At 51.0% G+C, this 20,284-nt stretch overlaps 1 protein-coding gene across 1 annotated transcript; it reads right to left on the reverse strand.

Annotated features, from left to right (window-relative positions):
• Nucleotides 1-1,433: 1,433 nt before the first annotated feature.
• Nucleotides 1,434-11,262, reverse strand: CCN5 (cellular communication network factor 5). The gene is made up of 4 exons (XM_039912879.1): nucleotides 11,125-11,262; nucleotides 8,111-8,327; nucleotides 3,933-4,205; nucleotides 1,434-2,419 (listed from the first exon to the last, which is right to left on the reverse strand). Exons 1-4 carry the CDS (start codon nucleotides 11,170-11,172, stop codon nucleotides 2,196-2,198), a joined length of 762 nt encoding a protein of 253 aa, XP_039768813.1. The 5' UTR covers nucleotides 11,173-11,262; the 3' UTR covers nucleotides 1,434-2,195.
• Between the last annotated feature and the right edge of the window lie 9,022 nt (nucleotides 11,263-20,284).

A 20,284-nucleotide genomic window follows, 5' to 3' on the forward strand; every position in this document is an offset into this window, starting at 1 on the left:
ATATCGGCAACTCCCAGGGTGTGTCGGGGAGGCGTCTCAAAAGATTGGGGAATGGGCAGAGTGGTTATTGGATAGACCTTCTATTTCTGGAAGTCAGAAGGTCATGGATTCTAATCCTGGCTCGGCCACTTCTCTACTGTGTGGGCTTGGGCAAGCTGCTACACTTCTCTCTGCCTCAGTTGCCTCATCTGGAAAATGGGGACGAAGACTGCAAGTCCTGTGTCCAACTCGAATGGCTTATATCCACCTCAGTGTTTAGTACAGGGCCTGGCATGTAGTAAGCGCTTAACAAATACCATTATTAATATTATTATATTGTTCTATTGAACCATCCCGCGCACTTAGTACAGTGCTCTGCACTCAGTAAGCGCTCAATAAATACCATTGACTGACTGCCTGGCTGACAGATTGAATCATGGTGGCCAAGACAGAGGCAGCGGTGGTTGCTGCCATCGAAGAGGCGGAGGCGGCCTGGTGGTCTTCTCCGATCTACCCCCTCACTGCTGACAGGGTTGTGGGGGTTCCATCCTGCCACTTGAGCAGGAAGTCGCATCCTTCCGGGTGGCGGGGCTAAAGGCAAGAGAAGCAGCATGGCCTAGTGGTTAGAGCACGGACCTGGAAGTCAGAAGGACCTGAGCCCTAATCCTGGCTCCTCCACTTATCTGCTGGGTGACCGCGGGCCAGCCACTTCACTAAACTGTGCCTCAGTTACCTCATCTGTAAAATGGAGATTAAGACTGTGAGCCCCCTGTGGGACAGGGACTGTCTAACCAGATTAGCTTGTGTCTACCCCAGTTCTTAGTACAGCGCCAGGCACATAGTAAGCGCTTAAAAAAATGCCATAAAAAGAAGACCATCCTGTCTCTTATGGGACACCTAGTCACCTTCCTAATAAACTCTCATTCTCCCAACAGCGGTCTCAGACCACCAAGGGACAATTTCATGAACCACTCTCCGCAGCAGTGTGGGCTTTGGGAGCTTAAAGGGAGTTGATTTTTATTCCAAATGAGCCTTACTATCCAGGAGACGTTCGCAGTCCGGGAGACCCTGGCTCACAGCCGATTTATTCCGATTCAGCTTCATATTGATAGGTGGTGAAGCAATTTAGGTTCTTAGTAGGACGCCACTTGATTCTTTAATGTACTGTCCATCCAAGAAGCGGCGTGGCCTAGAAGAAAATGCATGGGCCTGGGAGTCAGGAGACCTGGGTTCTAATCCCAGCTCCACCACTAGCCTGCTATGTGAGCTTGGGGAAGTCACTTCACTACTCTGTGTCTTAGTTTCCTCATGTGTTCAATGGGGATTTCATAGGTGTTCTACCTCTTCTTTAGACTGCCAGTCTCATGTGGGTCGGGGATTGTGTCCAACCTGATTACCTCGTACCTACCGCAGTGCTTAGTACGTAGCAAGCGCTTGACAAAGACCACAATTGCGATGATGATGTTGATTATAATACTGTAAAATACACACGAGTCAGGGCTACAGAAGCAAGAAGCCCAGTGTTCCTAATGCCCCATGTTAAATAGGAACAGAACACCAGGGTGGTCAGGGCGAGAGGGACAAGCCGGACACCGGAGAAGGCGCCCACTTCACCACATCCAGTGCGAGGCTCCATCACGTCCTGGACTCCACCGGAGCCTCCGGGTACCACCGTCATCTCGCAGGCTGGTAGGAAGGTGACCCCAGCCCCCAGCGGGGAGATACCTGGTCCTTCGCGATGCTCTCTTCATCCTCTCAGTAGCCCGGGCACCTGTGATTCTCTGGTCTGGAGACTTTCAGAAGCCAGCTCAACCTCCAGACTCAGCCCCCTCTGCCCGGTGCCCTATCCGGGATTGGGCGGTGGCTTAGTTGGACCAGTTGTGTAGCTGGTGGCCACCGTGGCGGGGGGATCCGGGGTGCTGGATCGTTCTAGGTCTGGTCCCGGTCTTGTCCCTGGAGGTCGCCGGGTGGCGGTCCAGCCGCGGTTCCCTCCGGCTGCTGAGGATGGCATTCTGCTGCCCAGAGTGGTGGGAGAGGGGAGCGTGGGCTGGGCGAGTGCTGCAGCGGCGGGTGGTGTGGGGAGGATCAGCGACCCTGGTGGCGGGTCCCCCGGGTGACCAGGCGGGCCTTGGGGGCAGGGCGTTGGCTGGGGTCTCCTCACCAGGAAGGCGGAAGGCGCAGAGCTGGCTTGGCTTGGCCTCTGCCCCGGGGGGGGTCTAGAACGGGTCCCCCCGGGGGCTGGCGGCCGGCAGCAGTGACGACGGGCAGGGGCGCAGTAGGCACAGGCGGTGCTGGGGCTCCAGGCGGCAGTCGCGGTTCTGGTTGGTCAGGCGGGTGGCCACGCCGAGCCCACAGCTCGCTGAGCAAGGACCCCAGGCCGTGCCCCACTCCTTACAGTGCGGGCCGGGAAGCTGCGGGAGGGCCGGGCCCCGGGGAGGCCAGCCTCCTGGGAGAGAAGGAAGCAGGAGGGGGGCATCTCTGGGTCAAACAGAAACTCCTCACCATCCTCACCAATCAGCTCTCCCCCTCTTTCTTGACCTTACTGATCTCTTACTACAACCCGGCTCGCACACTCCGCTCCTCTCATTCATTCACTCAATTGTATTTATTGAGCACTTACTGTGAGCAAAGCACTGTACGAAGCACTTGGGAGAGTACAAAATAACAATAAACTGACACCTTCGCCCCCCTCGGTGAACTTACAGTTTACGGGTAGCTTACAACCGGCTCACCGTACCGCAATCTCGTCTCTCTCACCCCTGAGCCCTTACCCAAGTTCTCCCTCTGGCCTAGAACTCACTATTCCTTCACATATGATAGATTCCCCCGCTTTCCCCGCCAACAAAACCCTCCCAAGAAATCACATCTCCTTCAGGAAGCCTTCCCTGATTTGCCTGTCGTCTCCCCACCCTGTCTTCTCTCCCTTCTGGGTCAACCATGCTCTCGAGGCCTGAACCCCCGAGCTCTTAGGTATTCAGCTCACCCCCCGTAGCACTTTGGTACCTCAATTTATACTCTGCTGCCTCTCCTATGGGCTATTTATTTTAGTGCTTGTCTTCCCCCAGTAGACTGAAATCTCCTTGAGGACAGAGATTATGCCTGCCAACTCCATTTTATTACGCTTCCCTATGCGTTTTAGCACCGTGCTCGGCATACAGTAAGCGCTTAATAAATACCATTGATCGATCGGTGGTCTGAAGGGGAAGGAAGTTCAGTTTCGAGCAGATTGCAGTGGGTCGGGCACATCCAAAGCAAGCCAGTTTCCTAATCTTTCTTTTCCTCACTTGCCCAGACCTCTCTGCCTTCCCTGATGGGGCTCAGTGTAGAAGCAGCCTGGCTTAAGTGGACAGAGCCCAGGCTTGGAAATCAGAAGGACCTGGGTTCTAATCCTAACTCCATCACGTGTCTGGTTTGTGACTCGGGGTAAGTCACTTTTCTCTGGGCCTCAGTGACCTCATCTGTAAAATGGGGATTAAGACTGTGAGCCCCATATGGGACAGAGACAGTGTCCAACCCCATTAACTTGTATCTAATAATAATAATTACGGTATCTGTTAAGCATTTACTATGTGTCAGGCACTGTTCTAAGCGCTGGTGTAGATACGAGATAATCGGGTTGGACACAGTCCCTGTCCCACATAGGGCTCACAGTCTTAATCCTCATTTTACAGATGAGGGAACTGAGGCACAGAGAAGTCAAGTGATTTGCCCAGGGTCACACTGCAGGCAAGGGACAGAGCCGGGAATAGAACCCATGACCTTCTGACCCCCAGGCCCCAGCTCTATCCACTTGTCCATGCTGCCCCAGCGCTTAGAACAGTGCCTGGCACATAGTAAGCGCTTAGCAAATACCATAATTACTCTTATTATGTGGGAGGGTCAAGCCTCCCCTCACCGCCCCCACCCCCGTTGGGTTTGTGGCAACTCGGAGAGGGGCGGGGGATGGACATTACCTGTCCCGGCGGCGGCCGGGGGGACCATCTCTCCCCCCGTCTGGTCGCATACCCACTCCTGGCAGCACTTCCCGGGCACGGCCACCCGTCGGGGGTGAGGGCAGTCCCAGCTGGGCAGCCGGACGTCCTCGCTGCAGAGGGGCACGCAGGTGAAGCCCCCTTCGGAGCAGCGGCACTGCAGCTTGCAGCTAGGCTGGAACACCTCCCCGGCCCGGTAGATTCTCCCGTTCATCTCGCAGCCGCCGTCCGCATCCTCCGCCTCGTCACCGTCAACTGGAGCGTCCGGGGTGGGATGGGGAGGCGAGGCACAGGCACGTTACCCTGCCTGCCCCGGGGGCCCAGGGGTCTCCCTCCTCTTCCCCTGGACTGGCTACCCCATCTGCTGCCCTTCTCTAATAATACTAATAATTGTGATATTTGTTAAGCACTTACTACGTGCCAGGCACTATACTAAGCGGTGGGGTGGATAGAAGCAAATCGGGTTGGACACTGTCCCTGTCCCACGTGGGGCTCCCAGTCTCGATCCCCATTTTTACCGATGAGGTCAACGAGGCACAGAGAAGTGAAGTGACTTGCCCCAAATCAGGCAGCGGACAAGTGGCCGAGCTGGGATTAGAACCCACGACCTTCTGACTCCCAGGTCCGGGCTCTATCCACTACGCCGTGCTGCTTCTCTGCTTTCCTTCTCTGTTTCCCTCTGTCTCGGACTCGCCTCTGCTGCTCCTCTTGGTCACTGGGAGGGTGGTGGGGAGAACCAGGGGGAGCGGGAGAAGGATGAAGCCGTTCAGTCCACGTCTCCCTCCTCATGGACCTCCAAAGGCTGCCCACCCACCGCCGCATCCAATAGAAGCAGCACGGAGGAGCAGCAGGGCCGAGTGGCTAGACCCCGGGCCTGGGAGTCAGAAGGACTTGGGTTCTAATCGCAGCTCCCCCAGTGGTCTGCTGTGTGACCTTGGGCAAGTCACTTCACTTCTCTGTGCCTCAATCACCTTAGCCAATGGGGATTGAGATTGGGAGCCCAGTGTGGGACATAAATTGGGTCCAGCCTGAGTAACTTGTATCTACTCTAGTGCTTAGAACGGTGCCTGGTACATGGCATTTAACAAACACCATTTAAAAAACAAAAAACTCCCAGAAACTCCATAGCCTCGGCTTTAAAGCACTCCATTTGCTTGCCTCCTCCTACCTCACGGATAGGCGCCTACCTCCTACCTCCTACCTTCTTACCTCACAGATCTCCTTGATTCTATTAATCTTGATGATTTTGTCTTCTTTTGTTCTGTTCTGCTTTGCTGTCTGTCTCCCCCGTTTAGACTGTGAGGCCGTCATTGGGCAGGGATTGTCTCTATCTGTTGTCGAATTGTCCATTCCAAGCGCTTAGTACAGTGCTCTGCACATAGTAAGTGCTCAATAAATACTATTGAATGAATGAATGAAATGAATGAATCTCCCAGCCCCCACTCTTCGCTCCTCGAGCGCTAGTTTACTGACTGTGCCCCATCTCGCCTACCTCACCGCTGACACCTTTCCCACATCCTCCCTCTGGCCTGAAACTCCCTCCCTCTCTAGACCCCCACTCTTCCCAACTTCAAAGGCTTATTAGCGCTTAACAAATACCACAGTTATTATTATTAATAAGGTCTTATCTCCTCCAAGAGGCCTGCCTTGCTTAGGCCTTCTTTTCTCTGGCTCCCTCTCCCTTCTGCGTCACCTATGCGCTTGGACCTTTGAGCATTTGATATTTGCCCCACCCTCGGTCCCGAAACACTTACGTAGGTATCTGTAAATAGTATACTATAAACCGTTTATTTATATTAATGTCTGCCTCCCCCTCTAGACTGTAAGCTTATTTTTTACGGTATTTGTTAGGGGCTTCCTGGTGTCAAGCACCGTTCTAAGCGCTGGGGTAGATAGGAGATGATCAGGCCAGATACAGTTCCTGTCCCGCATGGGGCTCTTAGGAGGAGGAGGGAGAACAACAACTGTGCAGATGTGGGAACTGAGGCATAGAGAAGTTAAGTGACTTGCCTAAATTCACACAGCAGACAAGTGGCGGAGCTGGGATTAGAACCCAGATCCTCTGGCCCTCAAGCCCCGGCTTCATCGACGGGGCCACACTGCTTCTCACGCTGTTTCCCATATTTATTGTAGACAGGAACTCTGTCTATCACATCTGTTGTATTCTCTAAAGCACTTAGAACAGTAAGCGTGCAAGAAATACCATCCCTTGCTTGATCGACAAGGAGGGTAAGACTGCAAAGGGCGATGCACTGCAAACACCACAAGCCTGCAGAAGGGTGCCAGTGCCTGGAGCCAGCGTCTGAAGGCTGAAAGTCTGAGCTAGCTACCCACCTAACAGGTAGCTCAAGGCTCGAGGTTGGCCTAGAATAATAATAATAATAATGTTGGTATTGGTTAAGCACTTACTATGTGCAGAGCACCGTTCTAAGCGCCGGGGTAGATATAGGGTAAGCAGGTTGTCCCACGTGAGGCTCACAGTTAATCCCCGTTTTACAGATGAGGTAACTGAGGCACAGAGAAGTGAAGTGATTTGCCCACAGTCACACAGCTGACAAGTGGCAGAGCCGGGATTCGAACCCATGACCTCTGACTCCCAAGCCCAGGCTCTTTCCACTGAGCCACGCTGCTTCTCTGAGCACCAAGGTGCTCAACTCCAGCCTCAGGGTTGGGGGAGGAGAGGAGGTCAATAACGGAATCACGGTGGAGAGGCAAAATCAATCAATCAGAGAGTGTGCAGAGCGCTGTACTAAGCGCTTGGGACAATACAACAGAGTTGTTCGACACATTCCCTGCCCATAGTAATAACTCTTCGGCTGACAGCTCCATCTTGCCCGGAGGTCCAACAATCTACAAGGGGGACCGATGGGAAATCTGGAAACGGCAAGCCTTGTTGGAGAAGGCGTCGCTCTTTCGCCTTTTGCCAAAAGAACGACAGCAGGGGAGAGGCCAGATCAGGAATCAACCAATCTAATATTCAGTGGTATTTATTGAGTTCTTACTACGTGCCGAGCATTTTAGGAAGCGCTTGGGAGAGGACCTCAGAATGAGCAGACAAATTCCCTGTTCAAAACTAGCTTAGGGTCTAGAGGAATCCAGAGAAATATTTGGAATGAAGATTCTTGAGAGGATATTAATAATAACAGTAATAATTATTATTGTGGTACTTAAGTGCTTACTATGTGGCGAGCACTTTTCTAAGAGCTGAGGTAGATGCAAGGTAATGAGGTTGTCCCACGTGGGGCTCACAATCTTAATCCCTGTTTTAATAATAATTATGTTGGTATTTGTTAAGTGTTTACTATGTGCAGAGCACTGCTCTAAGCGCTGGGGTAGATACAGCCCCGTGGGGCTCACAGTTAATCCCCATTTTACAGATGAGGTAACTGAGGCACAGAGCAATTGAATGATTTGCCCAAGGTCACACGGCAGACAAGTGGAGGAGGTGGGATTAGAACCCACGTCCTCTGACTCCCAAGCCCGGGCTCTTGCCACTGAGTCACACTGAGGATCTCATTCACTGAAGAAACCCCTGCATTGACTGTGGCATAGTAAGCGCTTAACAAGCACCACAATTACATAATAACAAATAATCATAATTGTGGTATTTGTTATGGGCTCACTAGGTGCCAAGCACTGTACTAAGCGCTGGGTCCGATACAGTATAGATCCCACATGGGGCTGGCAGTCTAAATAGGAGAGAGAACAAGTACTGAATCGCCATTTTGCAGATGAGGGAACTGAGAAGCAGAGTGGCTTAGTGGAAAGAGCCCAGGTTTGGGAGCCAGAGGACGTGAGTTCTAATCCCACATTCTCCACTTGTCTGCTGTGTGATCTTGGGCAGGTCACTCAACTGCTCTGTGCCTCAGTTACCTCATCTGTACTAGGGGGATTAAGATTGTGAGCCCCACGGGGGACAACCTTGCATCTACCCCAGCTCTTAGAACAGTGCTTGGCACATAGTAAGCGCTTAACAAGTACCATTAAAAACCCCCCAAAAACTGAGGCACAGAGTTGTTAAGTGACTTGCCCAAGGTCTACGTGGCTGTGGATGTGACTGTCTTTGGCAGGGCGGGTTCAGATCCCTCTCTCTCACCCCTCTCCCTCTGGGCCAGGGATGTTTCCTCTCCCAGGCCGGGGTTTTCTGTCAGCGGGCTTACAGTTGCAGGTGGCTCCTCCGCCCGCGAGAGCGGCACTGTGGTCACAGACGAGCCCCTGGCTCTGGTCGCAGACATTGACCGGGTCACAGGGCTCCCCCAGCCTCCGCGCACACACTCTGCAGCACTGGCAGCCGTCCAGGACCAGGGGGGCTCCGGGCGGGCAGCGAGGGGGCCTCCAGGGGCAGTGGCATGGTCTCCGGCAGAACTGGGCACAAGCCTGCAAAGACACAGACCCCCCTCCCTTAGCACCGTGTCTTGTCTTATGCCGTCGAGTCGTCTCCGACCCATGGCGACGCCATGGACGCATCTCTCCCGGAACGCCCCCACCTCCATCCGCAATCATTCCGGTCGTGGATCCATAAGGTCCATAAGATCCATTAGGAGAAGCAGCGTGGCTCAGTGGAAATAGCCCGGGCCTGGGAGTCAGAGGTCATGGGTTCGAATCCCGGATCTGCCACCTGTCAGCTGGGTGACTGTGGGCAAGTCACTTCACTTCTCTGTGCCTCCCTTCATCTGTAAAATGGGGATGAAGACTGTGAGCCTCACATGGGACAACCTGATTGCCCTGTATCTACCCCAGCGCTTAGAACAGTGCTCTGCACATAGTAAGCGCTTACCAAATACCAACATTATTATTATTATTATTATAAGGTTTTCTTGGTAAAAATCTGGAAGGGATTGACCATTCCTTCCTTCCGTGCAGTGAACCTGAGTCTTTCTCACGCCGCTGCTGCCCAGCACAGGGGTGAATTTTGACTAATAGCAGTTGCTTTCACTTGCTAGCCACTGCCCAAGCTAAAAATGGAATGGACAGGCCTCTGCTTGACTCCCCCTCCCGTAGTCGAGACTGATAGAGTACTGGAAACTCTCCAGGTGCGACCCTGAGAGGGACCCTTAGCACCTAGGATAATAATATTAATTATGGAAGCACTTACTATGTGCCAAGCATTATTCTAAGCGCTTCGGTAGATAGGAGTTAATCAGGTTGGATACACTCCCTGTCCCACGTGGGGCTCACATTTTTAACTCCCATTTTACAGAGGAGGGAACTGAGACCCAAAGAAGTGAAGTGACATGCTCAAGTTCACACACAGCAGACAGGCGGTGGAGCCAGCATTAGAACCCAGGTCCTTCTGACTCCCAGGCCCAGGCTCTTTCCACTAGGCTAAGCTGCTTTTCTAGGAGAGCAGGAGAGCAGGTGGTCTGGTCTTCTCAGGAAGGAGATTCATTAATAATCCCTCTTCTCCCACCCGACTAGGCTGGGAGGCCCAAGCTGCAGGCCTCGAGCTTGCGGGTAGAGTTTCAAAGAAGCATAAAATTGCAATGATATCATGGCTTGTGGTGTGCCCAGTTCTGGAGACTCCGGGAATGAGGAGGCAAGAAATTCCAGAGAGGAAGTCTGGAGGCATGGGAGCGGCTGGGATGCCCGATCTGGAGGGGCAGGAAGAGGAGAGCAGCGCTCAGAAGAAGTGCCGGCTCATCTCTCCCAGCCAGTCTCGTGTCCATTGCATCCGGTCTGCCCTATCAGATGCAGACATACTCAATAAATACGATTGATTGATTTCTCGCGGACCTTGCGGAAAGTCGAATCGATTGGAGCATCTTTATTCATTCAGTCAGTCAGAGAAGCAGCGTGGCTCAGTGGAAAGAGCATGGGCTTTGGAGTCAGAGTTCATGAGTTCGAATCCCAGCTCTACCACTTGTCGGCTGTGTGACTGTGAGCAAGTCACTTAACTTCTCTGTGCCTCAGTTCCCTCATCTGTAAAATGGGGATTAAGACTGTGAGCCCCATGTGGGACAACCTGATTCCCCTATGTCTACCCCAGCGCTTAGAACAGTGCTCGGCACATAGTAAGCGCTTAACAAATACCAACATTATTATTATTATTATTATATTTATTGAACACTTACTGTGTGCAGAGCACTGTACTAGGTGCTTGGGAGAGTACGATACAACAGTAAACACATTCCCTGCCCACAACGAGCTTACGGTCTGAAGCCGGGGGAGACAGACGTCACTACAAATAAATGCTGAGGCTCCCGGGATTTCCTTTTTTTGTGTTATTTGTTAAGCTCTTACTATGTTCCAAGCACTGTTCGAAGCGCTGGGGCAGATACAAGGTGATCAGATTGGACACAGTCCATGTCCCCTTGATTCTATTTATTGCCACTGTTCTTGTCTGTCCGTCTCCCCCGATGAGACTGTAAGCCCGTCAAAGGGGAGGGGCTGTCTCTATCTGTTGCCGATTTGTACATTCTAAGCGCTTAGTACAGTGCTCTGCACATAGTAAGCGCTCAATAAATACTATTGAATGAATGAATGAATGAATGTCCCATATGGGGCTCACAGTCATCCCCATATTACAGATGAGGTCACTGAGGCACAGAAAAGTTAAGTGACCGGCTCAAGGTCACAGAGCAGGCATGTGGCAGAGTTGGGATTAGAACCCAGGACCTACTGACTCTCAGGCCTGTGCTCTAATCATTAGGCCACGCCGCAGGGCCCGCAGGAGCAGCCAGAGACGCAGCAGCAGCAGCAGCAGCTTCAGTTCAGTTCCCTGGATCGGAGCATGGCGAGCCAGGCTGGTTCTGCCGGCCAAAGAGCACCAGATACAGGGTTTGCAGTTGCTGCCATTCGATTATGCCCTGGTGAGATGCTACAGGTGGGTTTATCCTCCACAGGGAAGGCATATATTAAATGCAACTACGTGCCAAGCACCGGGGTGGATCCAAGAGAGTCCCATCAGACCAAGTCCCCATCTCCAGCGGGGTTAACAAATGAGGAGGGAGGAAAGGCAAGTAACTCCCATTTCACAGAGGAGGAAATGAGGGCCAGACGGGTAAGGGGACTTCACCGAGGTCGCCCTGCAGGTCGGGGGCCAAGTGGGGACGAGAACCCAGGGGTCCTGACTCCCAGTCCCATGCCCTTCCCACAAGGGCATCCTGACTTCTTCGACTTTGAAACTGCAAAAACACCGTAACAGAGTTGGAGGCAGGGCTAGATCGCTCCTTACCTTTGAGAGAATGCACAGGACCGGGAAGGTGAGGAGTTGAATTCTCATCCTTTCCTCTGATCTCCGGCTCTACCATATCACACTCCTGGCAGCCGGGAGTCCACCATGGGTTTGCAGTTCTTAAAGTCTCTGAATAAAGTCCTGCTGGTGTTTATATTCTCACTGCTGTGATGTCACTCACAGCCAGCAACACAAACACGAGGAGGTTTGGACAAGCCTCAAGATTCTTTCCAACCTCACATTCCAAGCTGACATTTCCATTCACCTCAAGGTGAGAACATAGAACCCAGTGAGGATACACACCGAAGGGAAGAAGACCCAGTCTTCCAGCCCATCGAAGGAGGGACGGGGGCCGAGTTGGGAGCAGAAGAGCAACATGGGACTTGAGGCACTGGCTTCCCGGCTCCTGTTTGGGATGTTTTTGTTCGTTGCTGGTCCTTTTGCTGTCTCACTCTCTTTCTCTCACTCTCTCTATACTTCTGTCTCTTTCTCTCTCTCTCTCACACTCTCTATCCATCTCTCTCTATCCTTCTCTCTCTCTCTATCCCTGTCTCTTTCTCATTCTCTCTAACCCTCTGTCTCTTTCTCTCTCACTCTCTATCCCTCTTTCTGTCATTCTCTATCCCTCTCTCTCTCACTCTCTTTATCCCTGTCTCTTTCTCATTCTCTCTATCCCTCTCTTTCTCTCTCACTCTCTATCCCTCTCTTTCTCTCTCACTCTATCCCTCTGTCTCTTTCTCCCTCATTCTCTCTCTTTCTCTGTCCCTCTCTCTCCCTCTAGTCCTCTCTTTCTCTCACTCTTTCCCTGCCTCTTTCTCTCTCACTCTCTATCCCTCTCTTCCTCTCTATTCTTCTCTCTTTCTCTCTCACTCTATCCCTCTGTCTCTTACTCTATTCCCCTTCTCTCTATTCCCCTCTTTATCTCTCTCTCTTTCTATCCCTCTTTCTCTCTATTCCTCTCTCTCTATCCACCCCCCATCCCTCTCCCTTTCTCTCTCACTCTCTATCCCTCTCTTCCTCTCTATTCTTCTTTCTCTCTCACTCTATCCCTCTGTCTCTTACTCTATCCTCCTTCTCTTTATTCCTCTCTTTATCTCTCTCTCTTTCTATCCTTCTTTCTCTCTATTCCTCTCTCTCTCTATCCACTCCCTCTCTCTATCCCTCACCCTTTCTCTCTCACTCTATTCTCCTTTCTCTCTATCCTCCTTTACCTCACTTTCTCTCTTTCTCTCTCACTTCTTATCCCTTTCTTTTTCCCCTTGCTCTCTATTCCTCTTTATCCCACTGTCTCGCTCTCTACCTTTCTCACTCTCCATCACTTTCTCTTTCTCTCTCATTCTTTATCCCTTTCTTTTCTCCTTACTCTCTAGTCTCTTTCTCTAGCCCACTCTTTTCTCACTCTCCATCCCTTTCTCTTTCTCTCTCACTCTTTATCCCTCTCTCTCATCCTCACTTTCTCTCAAATACACTCTCTTTTTCATTCTCCACCTTCTCTCTCACTCTCTTTCTCTCACACTATCTTTCTATTCCTCTCTCTTCTTCTCTCTGTTGGACTGCATCAGGTCAGAGTCAACATGAGTGGGATTCTCTGGTCCAATCAACTGCATGGTCGGAGCAGACACAATAGCTCGGTTGGTAAATTAGGGGAAGCTTTCCCCCGCCCCTCAGCCCCTTCATTCGTAACCTCTTGATCTCGGCACTTACCCCGGTTTCCTGGCAGCGATTTGGGAAGGCTGCATCCCCGGGGGCGCAGAAACCAGGACAAAACATCCCTCGTTGCTACTAGCAACCAACACACTGAAGGTCACTCTCTCCTGGTTTCCACCGGTCCCAGAGGCTTCTGGGAACCAGGCTAAAGTCTGGGTTTGGGGTCTGGCTTCTCCTCCTCTTTCTTCCTGTCCACCACCCAGCTGTTGACCTCCCTGTCAGACGCACCCCGCTGGGAATAATAATCATAATAATTAATAATAATAATAATGTTGGTATTTGTTAAGCGCTTACTATGTGCAGAGCACTGTTCTAAGCGCTGGGGTAAACACAGGGGAATCAGGTTGTCCCACGTGGGGCTCACAGTCTTCATCCCCATTTTACAGATGAGGGAACTGAGGCACAGAGAAGTGAAGTGACTTGCCCACAGTCACACAGCTGACAATTATGGTCTTTGTAAAGCGCTTATTATGTGCCGAGCACTGTTCTAAGCGCTGGGGTAGACACAGGATAGATAGTCCCACGTGGGGCTCACATTTCTTAATCCCCATTTTTACAGATGAGGTAATTGCGGCACAGAGAAGTGAAGTGACTTGCCCAAGGTCAGACAGCAGACAAGTGGCGGAGCTGGGATTAGAACCCACCACCTCTGACTCCCAAGCCCGGGCTCTTTCCACTAAGCCACGCTGCTTCTCTAAGACAGTGGAGAGGAAAGGAAGACAAAGATAATTGAATTTGTCTTCATATTTGACAGACAAAGACTCTCCCCCACTTCAAAGCCTAAATAGAGGCCCATCTCTTCCAAGAGGTCTTCCCTGACGAGGCCCTCATTTTCTCTTCTCCCACTCCCTTCTGCATCTTCCTTGTACTTAGATTTGCACCCTTTATTCTCATCTTCCTCATTCATTCATTCAATAGTATTTATTGAGCGCTTACTATGTGCAGAGCACTGTACTAAGCGCTTGGAATGGACAAATCGGTAACAGATAGAGACGGTCCCCGCCCTTTGACCGGCTTACAGTCTAATCGGGGGAGACGGACAGACGAGAACAATGGCAATAAATAGAATCAAGGGGATGAACATCTCGTTAAAACAATAGCAAATAAATAGAATTAAGGCGATGTACATTTCATTAACAAAATAAATACGAAAAAAGCCCGGGCTTGGGAGTCAGAGGTCGTGGTTCTAATCCCGCCTCTGCCACTTGTCAGCTGTGTGACTTTGGGCAAGTCACTTAACTTCTCTGGGCCTCAGTGACCTCATCTGTAAAATGGGGATTAAGACCGTGAGCCCCACGTGGGACAGCCTGATTAGCTTGTATCTATCCCAGCACTTAGAACAGTGCTTGGCACATAGTAAGCGCTTAACAAATACTATTATTATTATTATATTTGCAATTTATTTATTTATTTATATTACTAACTGTCTCCCCCACTAGACTGTAAATTCATTGTGGACGGGGAGCGTGCTTACCATTCTCTTACACTGTACTCTCTCAAGTGCTCGATACAGTTCTCTGCACACAGTAAGTACTCAGTGAATAAGATTGATTGATTATTTGTCAAACGCATACTCGGGGCCAGACACTGCGCTAAGTGCTGAGGCAGATACAACAGTCAGATGGAGAGCCGACCCTGGCCCATACGGGGCTCACAGTCTAAGGGAGAAGAGAATGTTGGGACTTGAAAATAACATTTTGGGGCTTATCTGGGAATTTGATTTAACCAGACATGGAGCCCAGGCTGTAATTAGCAGGCATAATAGCTCTGTGCGGAACAGACCAGCCCTCCATAGATAACATAGTGAAGCAGCTTGGCCTAGTGGATAGAGCACAGGCCTGGGAGTCAGAAGGACCTGGGTTCTATTCCTGGCTCCAACATGTCTGCTGTGAGGCCCTGGGCTAGTCACTTCACTTCTCGGGACTCAGTGACCTCATCCATATTGTAATTTTTCCCGGGATTGAGTCACATCTTGGGGTAGCCCGTGGCCTACCTGAAAGAGCTCGGGCCTGGGAGTAAGAGGACCTGAGTTCTAATTCCGCCTCTGCCACATGTTTGCCGTGTGATCTTGGTCACGTCACTTGACTGCTCTGTGCCTCAGTTTCTTCCTCTGTAAAATGGGGATTAAGACTGTGAGCCCCATGTGGGACAGGGACCGAGTCCAACCTGATTATCTTGTATATATTCCGATTTGCTTGTATCCACCCCAGCGCTTAGTGCAGTGCCTGGCACAGAGTAAGCACTTAACAAATGCCATCATTATTATTATTGTTATTGGGGTTGGGGCCAGCACCGAGGGGCCACCTCTCTCAACATCTGGGATACCGTTTGCCGAGCATCATTACATAGCCAACATCCTGGGGCTTCCAGGGCAACGTTGCTGCCAGGAATGGGTGACCTGGGGGCTGCGGGGCCAGAGCTTCCAAGCCGACCTCCTGGGAGAGCTGGGGGGGGGGTCCCCGGACTCCCCACTAAGACTGGAAGAATGGAGTTCGAGCTGCGACCGTCTCTGCCCTAGGATCCGCGTCCTTTGGTCATTTGATACTCACCCCAACCCCACAGTACTTAATAATAATCATAATAATAATAATAATAATGATGGTATTTGTTAAATGTGCCAGTCACTGAACTAAGCGCTGGGGTGGAAACAAGAAAATCAGGTTGGACACTGTCCCTGTCCCATATGGGGCTCACAGTCTTCATCCCCACTTTACAGATGAGGTAACTGAGGCACAGAGAAGTTAAGTGATCTGCCCAAGGCCTCACAGCATACACGGGGTGGAACCGGAATTAGAACCCATGACCTTCTGACTGCAAGACCTGTGCTCTATCCACTAAACCATGCTGCACTTGTGTACATATCTTTAAATTCTTTATTATAAATTACTTACTGCAGTCATTCAGTCATATTTATTGAGCACTTACTGTGTGCAGAGCACTGTACTGAACGCTTGGGAGAGGACAATACAGCGATATAACAGACACATTTTCTGCTCACAACGAGGTAGACATTATTCATATTAATGTCTGTCTCCCCCTCTAGACTGGAAGCTCATCATGGATAGGGAACGTGTCTGCTAATTTGTATCTTACTCTGCCAAGCGCTTAGGCCAGTGCTCTGCACATAGTAAGTGCTCAATAAATGGCACTGATTGATTGACTGATTGATTGATTGACTGATTGATTCCCCCCCGGAGAGGCTCCGGGTGGGCTGTCCCATCCCGCCTCTCTGAGAGGGAGGCCTGTGAGCCCCAATCCGCCGGCCAAGTGGCTCGCGAGTGCCCAGGGCCAGGGAGGAGGAGAGGCAAGAGGCTTCCTGTCAATCAGTCATTCAGTCATATTTATTGAGCACTTACTAATAATGTTGGCATTTGTTAAGCGCTTACTATGTGCAGAGCACTGTTCTAAGCACTGGGGTAGATACAGGGTCATCAGGTCGTCCCACATGAGGCTCACACTCAATCACCATGTTACAGATGAGGGAACTGAGGCACCGAGAAGTGAAGTGACTCGCCCACAGTCACACAGCTGACAAGTGGCAGAGCGGGGATTTGAGCCCATGACTTCTGACTCCCAAGCCCTTGCTCTTTCCACTGAGCCACGCTACTTACTGTGTGCAGAGCACTGTATTAAGCGTTTGGGAAAGTACAATAGTACACCGGGCCCTGGGGGTGTCGGGGAGAGCTGGGGCTTGGAGGCAGTGTGAATAATAATAATAATAATAACAATGGTAGTATAGTTAAGGTCTTACTATGTGCCAGGCACTGGGGTGGATGCAAGCAAATCGGGGTAGATACAAGATAAATACAAGATAATCAGGCTGGACACGGTCCCTGTCCCACATGGGGCTCACAGTCTTAATCCCCATTTTATAGATGAGGTAACTGAGACCCAGAGAAGTGAAGTGACTTGCCCATAGTCACCAGCAGATAAGTGGAGGAGCCAATTTTAGAACCTAGGTCCTTCTGACTCCCAGGCCCGGGCTCTAACCAGTAGGCCACGCTGCTTCCCCTGTGGCCCAGTGTGGCCAGCGGGTGGGTTGCAGTTGGGGCACAAGGGTCTCCCCGCGGCTCGGCCTTCGCCAAAACCTGGGCTGAGCAAGGGGTTGAGCAAAGAGGGCCCGGTTGGGCCCTGGACAAGCAAGGAAACTGGTGGTGATTGTCCCGGTCACTGAGGCAGCAGAGACCTCCCATGGGTTCTAATTCCGACTCCACCTCTTGTCTGCTGTGTGACCTTAGGCGAGCCACTTAACTTCTCTGTGCCTCAGTTACCTCATCTATAAAATGGGGATTAAGACTGTGAGTCCCACGTGGGACAACCTGATTACCTTGTATCTACCCTGGTGCTCAGAACAGTGTTTGGCACATAATAAGCGCTTAACAAATACGATTATTATTATAAAATTAATTCATTCAATCACATTTATTGAGCGCTTACTATGTGCAAAGCACTGTACTGAATGTTTGAGAGAGTACAATACAACAACAAACAGACACAGTGAGCTCACAGTCTAGAGGGGGGGATGAACATTAGTGAGAAGCAGCAGAGAGCCTGGGCCTGCGAGTCAGAAGGTCATGGGTTCAAATCCCATGTAAAATGGGGATTAACTGTGAGCCTCACGGGGGACAACCTGATTACCCTGTATCTCCCCCAGCGCTTAGAACAGTGCTCGGCACCTAGTAAGCGCTTAACAAATACCAACATTATTATTAAATCCCGGCTCTGCCACTTGTCTGCTCTGTGGATTTAGGCAAGTCACTTCACTTCTCTGTGCCTCAGCTACCTCATCTGTAAAATGGAGATTTAGACTGAGAGTCGGGGGACAGGTACTTTGTCCAACCCGAATTACTGGTAACCACCCCTGCGCTCAGTACAGTGCCTGGCACATAGTACGCGCTTAGCAAATACCACATTATTATAATACATAAATAAATAAATTACAGATGTAAATGTATGTGCTGTAGGGCTGGGAGGATGAAAGAGGGGAGCAAGTCAGGGTGACGCAGAAAGGAGTGGGAGAAGAGGAGACGAGGGCTTGGTTGGGGAAGGCTTCTTGGAAGAGATGGGCCTTTAATCGGGGTTTTGAAGTGGGGGAGAGCTATTTTCTGTCTGATATGAGGAGGGAGGGCGTTCCAGGCCAGCGACAGGATGTGGGCGAGAGGTCGGTGGTGAGATAGACGAGATGGAGGTACAGTGAGAAGGTGAGCATTAGAGGAACAAAGTGTGCGGGCTGGGTTGTAGTAGGAGAGTAACGAGGTGAGATAGAAAGGGGGGTAAGGTGATGAAATGGGGATAACTGGGGATAAAATACCAGGTCTCCCCCCCTTTAGGTTGTGAGCCCTGTGAGACGGGGATTGCGTCTGCCCTGATGTTCCTGTATCTTCTCCACTGCTCAGTATAACACTGGCCACATATTAAGCTCTTAACAGGTGCCACAATGATTACTGGTAACTACTACTATGCTTAGATTCCTTTCCAGGACCCTGGTGTTTGGGGAGGGACTCTGAGGCTCAATTCCCAGGAATGTGGAGAGGAATCTCCCAACGCCCCAGGGCCCGGGCCTCGGGCCCAGCCAGCGCTGGCCCATCCAGCAGGGTGAGTTCATGCAGAAAGCCCAGCTGCTTTCCCTAAGGCCCTTCCTTCTGGGAAGGGAATTTTACTTGGTGCTTCCCAGGGGAAACGGCTCCAGCCTGTCCCAGAGGTGCCCGCCATGTTGATGGTAAATAATAAAAATAACTATGGTATTTGTTAAGTTCTTACTATGTACCAATCACTGTTCTAAGCGCTGGGGTAGATATAAGTTAATCAGGTTGGACACAGTCCCTGTCCCACATGGGGCTCACACTCTTCTCCCCATTTTACAGATGAGGTCACTGAGGCACAGAGAAGTTAAGCCTAAGGTCACACAGCAGACACGTGGGGAAGCCAGGATTAGAAACCAGCTCCTTCTGAGTCCCAAGGCTGGGCTCTGGCCACTGAGTCACGCTGCTTCTCATATGGGCCGCACCCGGACTCGCTCCGAAGCCCCCTCCTTTCTGATCTCCCATCCTCCTGTCTCTCCCTGCTTCAGTCTATATTTCACTCTGCTGCCTGGATTATCTTTCTTCCCGAAACGCTCTGGGCCTGTCACTCCCTTCCTCAAAAATTTCCAGTGATTGCCCATCAACTTTTGTATCAAGCAAAAACTCCTCACTCTTGGCTTCAAATCTGTCCATCCCCTGGCCCCCTCCTAACTCACCTCCCTTCTCTCCTTCTCCAGCCTAACCCGCACACTCCGCTTCTCTGCCACCGCTCACCTCCACACTGGGCCTCGTTCTGTCCTGTTCGGCCGTCAACCCCTGGCCCACGTCCTACTGCTGTCCTGGAATGCCCTCCTTCCTCACATCCGTCAAACCAGCTCTCTTCCCCTCTTCAAAGCCCTTCTGAGAGCTCATCTCCTCCAGGAGGCCTTCCCAGACTGAGCCCCCCTTTTCCTCAGCTCCCCCTCAATTGCCCCGACTCCCTCCCTCTGCTCTCCCCCCTCTCCCCACCCCACAGCACTTGTGTATATATCTACACAATTTATTTATTCTATTTATTTTAATAATGATGTATATGTATCAATAATTCTATTTCTCTATTTTGATGCTATTGATGTCTGTTTACTTGTTTTGTTGTCTGCCTCCCCGCTTCTAGACTGTGAGCCCATTGTTGGGTAGGGATTGTCTCTATTGCCGAATTGTACTTTCTAAGACCTCAGTGCTCTGCACACAGTAGGTGCTCAATAAATACGATTGACTGACTGAATGAAGAGAAGCATCTCTCCCTCCCCTCTCTCATGGTTGTCCAGGCAACCTGGAGCCAGGGGTCCTAGAGTCCAGCACTGGGGTGGAGGGAGCAGCGTGGTAAAGCAGCAGGACCCAGTGACTAGAGCACTTTCCTCTTCCTCTGGGACTCTGAGCTGTTGTTCTGTAAAATGGGGCTTGAGACAGTGAGCCCCACTTGGGACAGGGACTGTATCCAACCCAATTTGCTTAGATCCACCCCAGTGCTTAGTACAGTGCCTGGCACATAGTAAGCACTTAAAAAATACCACTACAATTATTCTGCCTCTGCCAGGCTCCACCTTGGAAGAGGCTGCATCGCAGTTACAGGTGGCAGCCTGGCCTAATGGAAAGAGCCCGGGCCTGGGAGCCAGAAGAACCTGGATTCTAACCCCGGCTCCACCACCTGTCTGCTGTATGACCCTGGGCATGTCACTTCATTTCTCTGGGCCTAGGTAGATACATCTGTAAAATGGGGATTAAAACTGTGAGCCCCATGTGGGACAGGAACTCTGTCTAACCTAATTATCTTGTATCTACTACAGTGCCTGGCACATAGTAAGCGCTTAACAAATACCACAGTTATTATTATTAGGTGAATTACCAAACCATTCTGGTGCTCTGTTTTGTTTTGTTTTTTAATGGTATTT

Source organism: Ornithorhynchus anatinus, chromosome 8, assembly GCF_004115215.2.
Source record: "Ornithorhynchus anatinus isolate Pmale09 chromosome 8, mOrnAna1.pri.v4, whole genome shotgun sequence".
Lineage (NCBI taxonomy): Eukaryota > Metazoa > Chordata > Mammalia > Monotremata > Ornithorhynchidae > Ornithorhynchus > Ornithorhynchus anatinus.

Bases quoted from the DNA above. Each gene is read 5' to 3' on its own strand.
- CCN5 (XM_039912879.1), bottom strand. From the start codon at position 11,172: ATGAGAATTCAACTCCTCACCTTCCCGGTCCTGTGCATTCTCTCAAAG. The intron at 4,206-8,110 runs GTAAGCCCGCTG...CGGACGCTCCAG, and splicing joins CGGAGGAGCCACCTGCAACT to TTGACGGTGACGAGGCGGAG. The intron at 2,420-3,932 runs GTAATGTCCATC...TCCCAGGAGGCT, and splicing joins CCCGGCCGCCGCCGGGACAG to GGCCTCCCCGGGGCCCGGCC.